Raw genomic sequence first — 15,820 nt, 5'->3', positions numbered from 1 at the left:
TATCAAATAAACTAGATTTCAAGCCAAAGTTAATCAAAATGGATAAACAAGGATATTTCATACTGCTTAAGGGAACCATACATCAACAAGACATGACAATTATAAATATATATATATATCCCAAACAATGGAGCATCTTCATTCATCAAATAAACTTCTCAATTTCAAGAATCAAATAGACCACAACACAATAATACTGGGTGACTTTAACCCACTTCTTTCAACACTGAATAGATCTTCCAAACAAAAGTGAAACAAAGAAAATATAGAACTCAATAAACAATCAATAACTTAGACTTAATAGACAAGTATAGACTATTTCATCCATCAATGAGTGAATACACTTTCTTCTCAGGAGAAAATGGATTGTTCTTTAAAATAGACCATATATTATGCCACCAAGCAACTCTTAGCAAATACAAAAAAGTAGAGATACTACCCTGCATTCTATCAGATCATAACAGAATGAAATTAGAAATTAATGATAAAATAAAAAATAGAAGCTACTCCTTCACCTGGAGACTAAATAATATTCTATTGAATAATGGATTTCAGAAGACATCAAAGAGGAGATTTAAAAATTCTTAGAGATAAATGAGAATAATGACATAACATATCAAAACCTCTGGGACACTATGAAAGCAGTACTAAGAGGAAATTCAATGCATGGAGTTCATTCCTTAAAAGAAAAAACGTCAACAAATAAATGACCTAACATTACATCTCAAAGCCCTAGAAAAAGAAGAAATCAACACCAAAACTAGTAGGATACAGGAAATAATTAAAATCAGAGCTGAAATCAATGAAAGTAAAAAAAAGAAACAAATGGAAAAATTGACAAAACAAACAGTTGGTTCTTTGAAAAAAATAAATAAAATTGATAAATCCTTAGCCATGCTAATGAAGAGAAGGAGAGAGGAAAACTCAAATTACTAAAATCATGACGAAAAAGGAAATATCACAACAGACACTACAGAAATAGAGAAGATAAGTAGAAATTATTTTAAAAATTTGTACTCTAATAAAATAGAAAATATCAAAGACATTGACAAATTTCTAGAATCATATGATTTGAATCAGGATAATATACACAATTTAAACATCGATTTCAAGCAATGAAATAGAAGACAGCATCAGAAGCCTATCAACCAAGAAAAGCCCAGGACTGGATGGATACACAGCTGAGTTCTACAAGATCTTTAAAGAAGAACTAATACCACTACTCTTCAAATTATTTCATGAAATAGATAAAGAGGGAGTACTTCCAAACGTATTCTATGAGGCCAATATAACCCTGATTCCAAAACTAGGCAACATCACATCAAGAAGGAAACTTCAGACCAATATTTCTAATGAACATAGATGCAAAAATTCTCAATAAAATTCTGGCAAATAGAATACAAAATCATAGTAAAAAGATAGTACAAGAATCTTATGATCATCTCAATAGATGAGGAAAAAGCAGTTGACAAATTACAGCACCCCTTCATGTTAAAAACAATATAAAAACTAGTGATAATAGGAACATATCTCAACATTGTAAAAGCTATCTATGCTAAGCCCCAGGCAAACATCATTCTAAATGGAGAAAAATTGAAAGCATTCCCTCTAAAAACTGGAACAAGACAGGAATTCCCTCTTTCACTACTTCTATTTTACATAGTTCTTGACACTTTAGCCAGAGCAATTAGACAGATGAAAGAAATTAAAGGGATGTGGTAGGAAAAAGAACTCTAACTATCACTATTTTCTGATGACATGATTCTATACCTAGAGAATCCAAAAAACTACACCGGAAAACTTCCAGAACTAATAAATGAATTCAGCAAAGCAGTAAGATATAAAATCAACACTCATAAATCAAAGGCATTTCTGTACATCAGTGACAAATCTCTGAAAGAGAAACTAGGAAAACTACCCAATTTACAATAGCCTCAAAAAAATTAAATACTTGAGAATCAACTTAACGAAGGAGGTGAAAGACCTCTACAATGAAAATTAGAGAATGCTAAAGAAAGAACTTAAGACCTTAGAAGATGGAAAGAGCTCCCTTGTTCTTGGATAGGAAGAATTAATACTACCATTAGCACTATTGACCATACTTCCAAAAATACTATACAGATTTAATGCAATTCCAATCAAAACCCAATGACATTACTCATAGAAACAGAAAAAACAATCATGAAATTCATCTGGAAAAATAAGAGACCCAGAATAATCAAAGCAATCCTTAGCAGGAAGAGTGAAGCAGGTGGCATCACTATACCAGACATTTAACTATACTAAAGAGCAATAGTAACAAAAATGGCATGGTTTTAGCCCTAAAATGGACAGGTAGACTAATGGTACAGAATAGAAGACACAGAGACAAAGCCACCTAAATACAGTTATCTCATACTAGGCAAAGGCACCAAAAACATATATTGGAGAAAAGATAGACTCTTCAACAAATGATGCTGGGAAAACTGGAAATCCATATGCAGCAAATGAAATTAAGCCCTTATCTCTCACCATGAACAAAACTCAACTCAAAGTGGATCAAGGACCTAGGAATTAGACCAGAGACCCTGTGCCTGATAGAAGAAAAAGTAGGCCTAAATCTTCATCATGTGGGATTATGCCCTGACTTCCTTAACAAGAATCTTGTAGTGCAAGAAATAAAATCAGGAATCAACAAATGGGATGGATTCAAACTGAAAAGGTTCTTCTCAGCAAAGGAAACAATCAGTGAGATGAAGAAAGAGCCTATAGAATGGGAGCAAATTTTTACCACACACACACATAAAATAGAGCACTAATCTCTAGGATATAGAAAGAACTCAAAAAACTTGACACCAAAACAAACAAACAAATAACCCAATCAATAAGTGTGCTAAAGAACTGAACAGACACTTCTCAGACGATGATAAACAATTAATCAACAAATATATGAAAAAAATCTTCAACATCTCTAGCAATTAGAGAAATGCAAATCAAAAACTACTCTAAGATATTATCTCACTCCAGTCAGAATGGCAGCTATTATGAAATCAAACAACAATAAGTGTTGGCAAGGATGTGGGGGAAAAGGTACACTCAGACATTGCTAGTGGGACTGCAAATTGGTGCAGCCAATGTAGAAAGCAGTATGGAGATTCCTTGGAAAACTGGGACTGGAACCAGGATTTGACCCAGCTATATCCCACTTCTCGGATTATACCCAAAAGACTTAAAAATCACATACTGCAGTGATGCAGCCACATCAGTGTTTATAGCAGCACAATTCATAATAGCTAAATTGTGGAACCAACCTGGATGCCCTTCAATAGATGCACAGATAAAGAAACTGTGGTATATATACACAGTGGAATATTTCTCAGCATTAAAAGAGAATAAAATCATGGCACTTGCAGGTAAATAGATGGAGTTGGAGAATATTATGCTAAGTAAACCAGTCCCCAAAACCAAAGGCATATGTTGATATGTGGATTCTGATCCACGATGGGGGTTGGAGGGAATGGGAGGAATGGAGGAACTTTAAATAGGCCAAACAGGAGGGAACATGGGAGGAGGAAGCATGGTGGAATAAGATGGACATCATTGCCCTAAGTACATGTATGAAGACATGAATGGTGTGACTGTACTTTGTGTACAACCAGATAAATAAAAAATTGTGCTCCATTTGTGTACTATGAAGTAAAACACATTCTGCTCTCATGTATAACAAATTAGAACAAATAAATAAAATTTTAAAACTATTGAACAAATAATTAGACAAGTGTCCAGTATAGGAAGAGCTAGATAGTGAGATACCAAGGATAAACTGAAGATTTAAATGATGAATAGATATTTCAACTCTCACGGAATGGTTATGACATAATAATGATGATAGGTTTCATTTACTAAGCATGAGAAAACAGGCTAGGCCCCTTTACATACTTTATTCAATATTATTTTCTAACAACCTTATTTTAGTTCTATTGGAGCAAAGTCATACTCATTTATTGACCTATTGTCTCCAGCTGCTTTCACTCTTTGCCATGTTGATGGGTTTATGGCAGAGACCACAGGGCCTTTGAAATCTAAAACATTTGCTATCCAGCCTTTCCCATGAAAAACACGCCATCTCTTAAGCAAGGTAAGCAAGGTACACTAGTCATCTCACAGTTGGTCCTTTCCCCAGGGTCCAGAACAGCTAATGGATGCCATTTTCTACCATTCTCATCCTTATTTACTTACCATCCACTGTGAATGCAGTATTCCTCTCCAACCTGATAGCAAATTCAATTGCATACCCTTCCCTACAAGCTCTGCATTCCAATAAAGCACAAACAGGAAGCAAGATTGTGCCCAGTATTAGCTTGAATGAGTGACATAATCTGACTGAGGTCTTATGGCTTCTTCCAGGTGTCCAACTTTACCCTCTGTTCTGCCCAGGACATGATAAACTTCCATACTAGATGCTTCCATGTTTGGCTCAGATGCCGGTTTCTTAACCAGGACCCCTTCAAACATAATGCTGGAGTACCTCCACTTCTAAACCTATGCTCTCTCAGATCCTTGATTTTTTTCCCATAAAGCATAAAACACAACACATAATTAACATGTTTCTTAGTATTTGTTTCCTTGTTCATTGTCTTATCTCTTCAACTAAACTGTTAGGTCCAAGAGGACAAAGTCATGCTTTTGTTTTTCAAACCTCTATTCAGAGCCACGTACCTGGCTCACACCTAGGTGGTCAATACCTTGTGTTAAATCAGTAAACCTGAAGGAATGAAACATGATTTATATTAAGATGCAGGCTGTGCAAAGTAAAACTTCATTTGGAACAAGTCACAGGTTGCCTACTAATTATATTTTTAACCTTATGGATATTATTGAAATGCAACGTAGTCTAGTTCAATGTTAACCTGTAAACAAGCAGTTAGTTCTTTGCCTTTTTCACGGTGGGTTTTCCCAAGTGGGTGGCCTTGTGTGACAAGCACAGTTTCAAGGCCCTTTTGAAACTGCCTAACACAAAGAAGGCAGATTCTCCTGTTTTCACAGTGTGTAATCCATGCTCATTCATTATTCCGCAGGCTGGGAGCAGGTGCTGAATAGAACACATCAACTTAATGCCCTCATTAGTGCACTGCGTTTTGTTTCTGAGGCTCAAGTGGCCCTTCTGCTACAGGAGTACGAAAAAGGGAGCAATTGCAAAGGCTTGTGACACACTGAAGAGAAGACTTAATGCAACAAAAGGAAAGGGCAGTTTCTTAACTATTCCATAGAAGGAAGGTTGTAGCCTGAAACCCGAATCTGATATTTCACTGTAAAAGGCCTCAAGTATTATCAATATGCTGAAAGGAAGAAAGAAAACATCAGGCAGACACACTCTCCACCAGTGACCACATAATCTGTCATCATTTCAAACTTCTAATTTTCTCATAATAAGCATATCACTTTAGTTACTTGAAAAAGATTTATCCTTCTATACAATATATAAAAACAAAATAAAACACCATGAACCAAAGAAACTGTATTTTAAAAAGCCACAATATCTGATATATTTTAAATACCTTACTAAATCTAAAATACAAGAACAAGCAAAGAGTCCCAGGGCAACCCGAAATAGGTTACTGTCCATGAAAGCTCGGCTTCATTTACTGAATATTCTTTTAGGTAACTCCAATTTTACAAACAATTCTAACAAATTTTGTTATTGTGTCTCCCATCTGATAATATATCAGAAGGAGTAAGTTGGAAGTGGAAACAGAAGATGGCCTCAGTATTGTATTAGTTTGCCCTGGCTGCTGTAACAAAGAAGCACATATTGCCTAACTCAAAAATATCCAGGATTTTATTGTCTCACAGTTCTCAGCACTGCTAGACCTAAAGCAAGGTGTCTACAGGGTCATGCTCCCTCTGAAAGATGAAGAGAGGGTCCTCCCTTGCTGCTTCCAGTTTCCACTGTTTTCTTCTGGAAATTTTCGGTGTTCTTTGGCTCATAAGCATGTCACTCTACTCCTCCATCTTCCTCGGCCTCTTCACAGCATCTTCCCCATGTGTATATGAAGAACATATATAGAAGAACATCACTCATGCTGAACCAGGGTCCACTCTAATGATCTTAGTTTAACTTGATTATTTTTGTAACGACCTTATTTTCCAAAGAGTCACACTTTAAGGAACTGGGGATTAGGACTTCAATATGTCCTTTTTTAAAGTGGGCACAATTTAATACAACACATTTCGACTAAAAATATAGTTTGCTGCAATTAGGTAAACAGCTCATCCCTTCTTGAGGTTATGTTATATTCATGAGGGTGGAACTAAGGAAGTCAGTATTTAGAAGAGGACTTCACATTTGAATTTGACCCCATATATTTAACCTCATCATAGTATTGTCGACTTTCAAACTAGGCAGCATGTGCAATATCTCTATTAGCATAGTGCCTACTTCTTGGTATATTTCCAACCAGTGATAGCTCTTGTTAATTCATTGATGCAATGACATGTGCATGTTGTGATAAAAATTAAATGGCTAAAAAAGTATTGATGAGCTGAAAGAAGTAATGCCTTCAGGATTTAGAAAAACATCTCACCAGATGACTCATTTCCAAAGGCTTCAGAGAGCTGGGGTGTCACGTGTTGGCAATTTCATTCATTAGCAGCCCATCTGTCACTCAATGATCACTGACTAAAATGATTTGCTTCAGAAAGACCTTATTTCTTTCTACAAATTATCATCTGGAGAAAATACAATATGACTACTGAGATACTACAGTGTCCATGGGTCAGAGGCAAAGGTGAAATCCCAGCCCAGATTTCTGCCTGTAATAAACTGAAGAAGTTGGTTGACAAATACTTATTTGGAAAACAAACATTATTTTTGTTCACGGCTGAATTGCAAATGATCCTTGATTAGTAAATGTGCTAATGGCTGTTTGTCACACCTCAGGGTCACATGCTCCTTAGACAATTCATTCCAGTCTGCAGCCTCCTCACAGGAGAGTGGCTATGGGATAGAGAGCAGAGAAGCCATGAGATCACACTTTGAAGACTGTCCTCAGACAGCTTAAAGAAAACCATCCTAGAGGCTTAGGCATGAAAGAATCATTTCTGATCCCTTCATCAAACCTCCTCACTTCTCCATCACAGGTCAAAGAGAAAATGGGTGCAAACATACTTTATGGTGACTCCATGATCTCTACTCCATGATCTCAACTCAGAGACATTCTCTGTCTTGCTCATCAGTGGAACCTCAGCACTGAGAACATCAAACCTTCTCACTTCTCCATCACAGGTCAAAGAGGATATGTGGCAAACATACTTTATGGTGACTCCATGATCTCTGTCTCTTGTTGTTAATGCCCTGCATAAGTCAGGGCCCCTTAGTATGGGCTGGTTCTGTGGCTTGCTTCTAACCAACACTGTATGACAAATGTAATGCAGGGTCACTTTAGTAATTGAGTTACATTATATAATATTAATGCCATTATTTAAGGATATACACTCTATTGTGCTAGTCAGCTCAAGACTAGAGTCATTGTTTCCTTGTTGAATTTAATCAAATAAGCTGCTATGAGTTCTACAGACATAGGAAATTAATTCTGTCAATATCCTGCCTGAACTTGCCTAGTCCAGTCTTTAGAAGAGAACTCAGTTCTGGCGAACACCTGGAAGGAACATGGTAGTTGGATTCTCTCATCTAGCTAAACTGTGCCAGGCCTCCTAAACCAATGAAATTGGGAGCTAAAAACTGTGGGTTAAATCAGTAAGATTTGTGGTAATTTGTCATACAAGATCCAAAACAAATAGAGCATGGAGAAAAGGCAGCATGGACAGAGAAATATGTGAAATAAATCAAGAATTTGCTGCAGAAAACATCATCCACAGCAACTTTTGCCTTCTACACTCACCCATGGGTCACCAGTACATTCATTCATTTCTTCTGTCACTGAATTATCCAGCAACCATCTGGTTCAGATACTATGCTAAATTCTGGGTTTTAAAACATGAGTGAAATATAATCCCTACCATGCAGTGGGTCAGAGGCAAAGGCAAACTTTAGGAAAATATTTTATAAAGAATACTGTGGTTCAGAGGCAACAATTAGAAGTGCAACCATGACTTTGTGAAGAAGCAACTGTGAGTAATGTGTGTGTGGGTACATACAACTCAGGATGGACGCATGACCACTCATATTCTTTGTAGCAGATGTACAAAATTTTAAAATCTTTCTCATATTCAGTTGAACTGTTTGATTACTTATCAAGCTATGGTGCTATCAACTCAGAGACATTCTCTTTCTTGCTCATCAGTGGAACCTCAGCACTGAGAACATATCTGGCACATAGCTGCTCAATAAATAGTTTTTGCACAAATACTTAAGATAGAAGCATTGTTTCTTTATTTTCCTTCACTGTCAAAAGTATTAAGTTCTAGCAGAATGATAGAAATCTCTCACAAGTAGTACTTTAGTCTGAGAGGCAATGTGTGGGGATTAATTTCTGTCTGTATCTTACAGAGGCTCCTTGATGGATCTGAGTATCAATCACTGGTTCCTTGGTTATAGCACAGAAGACAAAGGTGATAAGTACAATCAGGATCCTGTGTTTTTCTTGACAATGAAAAATTTTCTTTTGTTCCTCTTTAACATTTTTGCCATCAATGGGAGATAAAATTTTTGCAATTGTCTCTGTTGTACTGCAATTATTTACATGAATTGCCTAGTTGGATTTTTATCTCATTCCTATAGAAATTTAGAAAATGGTGAGTTATAACTTCATTAGAGTGGGGTAATTCTTAGAAAAACAGTCAACCATCTACTCTACTCGTATAGTATTTTGATCCAAGATGACTTACTAATAATGATCCTACACAATTCATCTCATTATCTTAAAATCATAATCGAGTCCTTAACATCTGACAAGGGAATGAATACAAATTTGTTTTTGAACCATAATAATTAGTTTCCATCAGATTATTCATCAGGGATGCTGTGGCAATCAAATCAAATAGTACTATCCTCAGAGGAATTAATTTTGTTTTTCTTATTTTTTAATAAAAGCAAATAATAACTTTGTCCACATTTTAAAGCCTTCACTCACTGATTTAATGTACGCAAAGGGGGATATTCAACTAGAAACCGGAAACACTTAAGAAAGTCAGGCTTATTTTCAAACTATGCTCACACACACACACACACACACACACACACAAAAAAAAGTTTGACTCCTTGACTAACAAGGAAATTGTCTACTTGTACAATTCAAAATTAATGTTTATTATGCAAGCTCTACCTTTAGTAACTATAGAAAAGATTCTGAAGTTGAGGAAAATTACCTGAACATTCTACATATTTTTTAAAACACTAAAGTCAAATCTGTAGATTAAAAAATCTGCAAACAAAATTAAACAAATCCTTATTTTTGTCACAATTGGAATTTATGTCAAAAACAGGACCTATGGTATTTCAGAAAAATAAGCTGGACATTTGGGTAAAAGACTTCTTAAGCCCTCAACATCAGTAGGGTTCAGAGTGGTTAAGAGCTCTGTCTCTCCTCAATGAACCTCACTCTACCTACTAGCCAAGCCACCTTGGGTGAGATACTTAATTTCTCAAAACCAGAGTTTCATTGACAACACCATCAACCTCCTGCAGTTGTGGGAAGAATGAAGGAAATTACTGACAAGTGCTTAGTGGGTAGCTGATATCCAGGAAGCCCTTAATAAAGTGCAGTGTATTGCTGCTCCTGCCCCATACCACATTCACTTACTGTTTGTAGATAATTCTGAAATCTTCTGCCATGTCCAGAAGCCAAATAGTTTGTCCTCTGAACTTCAGAATTTCAACATTTTATTATTATTATTATTATCATCATCATCATCATTAGGGATTGAACCCAGGGGTGCTTCACCATTGAACCAGGACCCCATCCCTTCGTTTTTTTGTATTTTATTTAGAGACAGGGTCTCACTGGTTGCTTAGGCCCTTGCTAAATTGCTAAGCCTGGCTTTGAACTTGCAATCCTTCTGCCTCAGGCTACTAAAATGCTGAGATTACAGGCATGGGCCACCACGCCCAGCTAGAAGTCCCACATTTTAGATCTGCAGTGGTATGTAGACGGTCTCTCCTCACCTGAGGAATTTATTCTTTTTTTTTCATTTACTCATCTGCTATGAAACTCAGGGCGTGTTTTAAAATCTAATCTTCTAAGTAACTGAAAGATACATTGTTTTGTTGTCTCAATCAAACAGTATTAATTTTGCTATTTTTTGAAGGTTTTAATTTTTCCCTTGAAAAATTTTTATTATATATCATAAAAAATCCTTAGATAAATAAATATTTGTTGTGATAATATTTTGTTAGGAAACTTTAGTACTCAGAAGCCTGTATATCCTCTATACTGCTCTTTCTGCTTTTAACTCTGCTCTATGAGCCCTGGCCTCGGAATGCCACCATTATTATCATACCTTAGATAAAGAGTACTGCTTGTTTTACTGTGTACATGCTTTGTTTTTTTTTTCAAGCCATCTGACACCATTTCAAACTGACATCTCATCAAATTGATATCTAGTATCAGAATTTAAATGTCTATGTGGACTCATGTCTTGAAAAGCCTGGATAATGATGATATACATCCTGAATAGCCCAGAACATTAAGGAGTTTTGATTGTCTTCCTAGCATTAATAAAAGCACCCTCTTTAGCTTTCAGAACTACCCTAGATTAAAAGGTAAATTATATGATTACCCAATGTAAAGACCATGGTAGGTCTGAAATCTTTGGCCTTAATGTCCTGTATTTTAAGGTGGTCTTTATTATTTGTAAGCCTAGACTATTAGTCAATCATGCATGTGATTCAGCCAGTGTTCAATTGACACAACCTGGTATTATAATAGAAAGCTACACACACATGCTTAAATCATAGAGTTTACAATTTATTACAGGAGACTAATGAATGAAGTAATTATACACCAAAAAGGTCAGAACTCCTCAGGAGAGGTACAAGATGCTATGATAGGTTATAAAATATCACTCACAGGAGGTAGAGTATGGCAATAGAAATACTCCTGAATCATTTGTGACCCTAGAAGAATGTCTCATTATTTTAACACAGCATTCAAAATGTCACTGTGTTTTCTTTTTTTATTCGCCCTAGAAAGGAGACATTTTAGTACAAAAAGGCCCTTTGAAGACAGACACTAAGTAAGACCTATGAGTATGTAAAGGGCAAGGAACAGGAAGTTAACCTTGGTTTCTGACTTACATGGCAAAAAGATGATGTAAGCAATAAAGAGTGAGGGAGAGGAATTCAGTTCCTAGGCTGACATGATGGAGAGTTGGGCCTACTTTTTCTTCTAGTAGGTGCAGGGTCTCTGGTCTAATGCCTAGGTCCTTGATCCACTTTCAGTTCTATGCAGGATGAGAGATGGGGTCTAGCTTCTTTTTATTACATATGGATTTCCAGTTTTTCCAACAATACTCATTGAAGAGGCTATATTTTCTCCAATGTATGTTTATGGTGCCTTTGTTTAGTATTTATGTGAGTTTTTCTCTGTGTCTTCTATTCTGTACCACATCTTCATGTCTGTTTGGGGGCCAGTTCCATGCTGTGTTTGTTACCATAGCACTGTAGTATATCTTAAGGTCTGGTATTGTGATGCCTCCTACTTTACTTTTCTTGTGAGTATTGCTTTGGCTGTTCTGGGCCTCTTATTTTTCCAAATAAATTTCATGAGTGCTTTTTTCTGTTTCTATGAAGAACATCATCAGAACCTTAATAGGAATTGCATTGAATCTGTATAGTGGTTTTGGTCGTATGGCCATTTGACAATATTAATTCTGCCTAGCCAAGAAAATGGGAGATCTTTCCATCTTCTAAGGTCTTTTTCAATTTCTTTCTTTAGTGTTCTCTAGTTTTCATCATAGAGGTCTTTCATCTCTTTTGTAAGGTTGATTCCCAAATATTTTATTTTCTCTGAGGCTATTGCAGAGAGAAAACAGTATTTGATATTGGTAAACTCCTGAGAGTGAAAACTGTATCAAGTGTTCTGGTTTTCTTTTTCCCTCCTGAAATCTTCTTGAAATACCTTTTGAATACAAGATAAAATGTTCAGAGCATCTTAACTTGTGATAACAGAGAAAATGAAGTCTAAAGAAAGAAGGCATGAATTCAAATCAGAGCAAGGAGCAAGCCAGAAGGCAGTCTTAGGCCTTGCAGGCTTCTCACGGTCACTGTCTCCTTTCTGATGTCTTTGATGTCAGCAGCCCAATTGTGACTGGCACCTTTGGGAAGATAAATGAGTGTGGAGGTTCTGGAAGGGACTCCACAGACTTCAGAAAGATCTATGAAGGACCAGAGGGCCCGGACAGGAGAAAGAGAAAGCTTGCAAACAAGATTTCCGGTTATTGACAAAACACCAGGTGTGCAAATTCATTTCCGAGATCCTGCCTGATTAACTGGTCTGCTTTCCATTTAACTGTTGCCTGAGCACATTTCCAATACAAATAGACTCTTCCAAAGATGGAAAATTAAACAACTACTTAAGTGTCTAGAGTCAAGGTAAAAAAAAAAAATATATATATATATATATATATATATATATATATATATATATATATATATATATATTTGTTCACGGTGCCTGCATACAAAGTGTGATGTGGTGCTACATCTTCACATGAAGACTCTGTACTAAGTCAGGTAAATTATAGATAAATTTCAAGTGATGGTGGTCAAATATTTTATCCAGCTAAATTTCTGTTAAATAACATATAATTGTGCCTAAAAACTCAGAGATATTTTTTACAAAATGAGAGAAGACAGTGGCGGTTACATGTGCTGATCTTTTACTCAAAGCATGTATTTCATATGTGTAATTAATGCAAATTGGTGTAACACAGCTCTGACTTCAGAGTCAGAGATTTAGGTTTAAATCCTGGCAGTACCATTTGTTAATCTGGCAAATCTATGAGCCACAGTTTCTTTGTAAAATGGGAAAACTATAATGAAATATGGAGTCCTTTCTGAGGCTTAAGGATTTAATAAGATGATGTAGTAAAGTACCTAGTGGTGCCTGGCACATACTAAGTCTCAGTAAATCTGTGGCTGATTTGATGATTAGGTTCACATTGCTTATAAATATACCTGGGTGATAATTACTCTACTAATCATGGTTTTCTCAAGTTAATACTGGTCTATCTATTTCTTCTCTGATCATTTATTACAGATTATTTTAGAGATCAAGTGGGATACTACATATGAAATTATCATTAAAACTACTAATTTCTTTACAAAGGTGAAGCTTATCCATTTCTCCCTATCACCCCTGTGGGTTTATGTCTTCTTGTGTTGCTCATGTGTCTTCTTATCACAAAGGCCCCAAGTGCAGGAAACACTGTTCTGGCTGCTTCTTTTTGCAGTACATAAGTTAAGAGAGGGACTTAATATACAGGGCATAATACAGGGGGCATGACAAATTTTGTCCCCAAAGAATTTTCTCTCTTCCCATCCTATTTCTTTCCTCCACTTCTATTTAAATTAATTCATTAGGTATTCAACTTCCTACATGTCACCTTTTCTCCTCTCCATTAGGCTTAGTTATAACAAAGTACCAGTAATCCTTGATTCTCACCTTGTAATTTACTGTGTTCTTAAACAAATTAAGCTCTATATGCTCAGCTTTTTTTTTTAAATTCTGAAAAATGGGGACAATTAACCATCATCAGTGGACTGTTGTATGAATTAAATGAACACTGCAGGATTTGTTGAAATGTATCAGGTTATAGATTCTCTGCTGTGCATTTAGTTCCAGGCTGTCTCCTGGGATTTGACTGACCTGTGAATAATGCGCTGACTCTGCAGGTAGTCCAGGGCCATGGCCAGCTCACAGATGAAGAGCTTCACTGTGTCTTCCTGGAAGCGAACGTTCTGCTGCAGGTGGTAACGCAGGTCCCCACCAAGTAAGAGGTCCACCACCATGAACATGTCCTCTTCATCTTGGAAAGAATACCTGAAATGGCATTAGAAAAGGAAGCATCAAATATCTTTACACACTGAGGAGTTCCAGAGGCAAAGGAAACCTTAGAGATCAGAGCAGAATGTTCTTGAGCTGAGAGCTCAGACTTTGGGAGTAAATGGTCTATCACAAGCTCCATGACATTGGGTTCCAGTTTCTTCCTGAGAAAATGAAAATAAGAATGTCCACCATATTTGATCATAGTGAAGAACAAACAGGGTAAGTATAATATTATTATCAGGCTCAGCATATAGTAAGCACTCATTAACCGGTTTACATCACTATAAAACCCAGGAAATAAGGAGAGCCCCCTTAATCTACATATTTTTCATATCCTAACCATACTGTCACAGGAGGTCCACATAATATGAGTTAAAAGGCCTCCTTAAGCCATTCTTGTGCCCATTTTCCCATAATAACAACTTTGCTGCCCACCAATATGATAACAAACCATGTCCATATTAATAATAAGAAAAAGATCGTTGTAAAAAAGGAGCAATAAAAGTATGAGGAACAGTACAAGAAAATAATTTAGTCTTTGGGATGGGGATTTAAGGCAAGTTTCTCACCAAAGATAAAACCTGAGCTAAATTTTGAGAGATAGTGATTAATAAAACTGACCAAAAAAAAAAAAAAGAAAAATCCAGGTAACATCTCCTGATGTTTTGCTGAGTGTCTGTGATGGAGCTGGCTCTGAAGCACTCTGCAAGCATTTCCTTAGCTGGACCCCACATCACTGTCATGCTCTCACTCTCATACAAGGTGATCATACAAGGTGCAGTGAAGTCTAAGTGCCTCACATAAGGTCGGAAACCAAACAAGTGGTAGAGCCAGAGGGGTTTCCAGGTGCAAAAGTGAATTTTGAAACAGGGAAATAGCATGTATTCAAGCACACATGGGGGAGGGAACCTCAGTGGGTGGGGAAAAGAAAACCATTTGAATTTGTTCAAACAACAGGTATCGATCAAGAAGCATGAGTCTGGCAGAGAAGATAGCCCTGTGACAGGAGCACATAAATGAGTCTGTAGGTTCTGGGGAGTCACTGCAGGATTTTAAGCAGGATGTATGTCCAAACATGAGCTTCCCACCTGAAGAAGCGTGAGGTGGAGGGCCTACAAGAGGAAATGAGACATGCAGAGAGGAGAACAGACTCTGCTTTGTGCAAAGAGCCTCCTGTAAAAACCCATTCCTCTGTGATGATTTGCTCTGTTTTGCTCAAAGCACAGACATGATTTCTAGTCACCATGAAATTCTCTCTATCAGCACTGTTTTGACATTTTTGTTTTCACATAATGTCACTTCATCATATTTTAAAATTTTATTTGAATTAAAGAATTAAGTGCCTGCAAGCAGTACACAGGGATGCACATCAATTCCCAGTGATGAATTCTTTGCTTAGGAAATAGCTAGAATATCATTGATGGGACATCCTTACTTAGTACATTTTTCTACTTTATGATTCTCATTGTGCTGAAGAAGGAGGGGATTACTAACAAACAGCAGCAACAACAAAAAAGCAGCAAGGAATTCAGTGGAGCATTAACATAAGAAGGGCACATTCTATTGAAGACTAATAGTCCCTATGCTTCCTTGTTCAAAACAAAACAAAATTTTGTTTACCTCTGAAAACTGATTCACACAGATGTCAGAAATTATGCTTTGGGGGAACTTAGAAACACAGAAAGTACTTTGTAAAACTTTGAAATATGCATGCTTGGGATCATCTTTTAGAAAAATGTATCTTTCATTTCCATGTAATTACTGGCTAGGCATCTTTACTAATGGGAAAGTTGCTGGGTCTAGGCAACTTGGTTTGCAATCCTTTCAACTGCACC

General features: G+C 36.5%; 1 protein-coding gene across 1 annotated transcript in view; it reads right to left on the bottom strand.

The window, feature by feature from the left end:
• Stk32a (serine/threonine kinase 32A) overlaps window positions 1-15,820 on the bottom strand; it is an 85,262-nt gene that overhangs the window by 45,609 nt on the left and 23,833 nt on the right. Inside the window, exon 3 of the mRNA XM_026384437.2 lies at window positions 13,806-13,979. Within this exon, the coding sequence (XP_026240222.2) occupies window positions 13,806-13,979 (174 nt within the window). The remainder of the gene's footprint in view (window positions 1-13,805; window positions 13,980-15,820) is intronic.

The sequence above is a fragment of the Urocitellus parryii genome, chromosome 1, assembly GCF_045843805.1.
Source record: "Urocitellus parryii isolate mUroPar1 chromosome 1, mUroPar1.hap1, whole genome shotgun sequence".
Classification (NCBI taxonomy): domain Eukaryota; kingdom Metazoa; phylum Chordata; class Mammalia; order Rodentia; family Sciuridae; genus Urocitellus; species Urocitellus parryii.
This window is presented reverse-complemented; position numbering and strand designations above follow the sequence as displayed.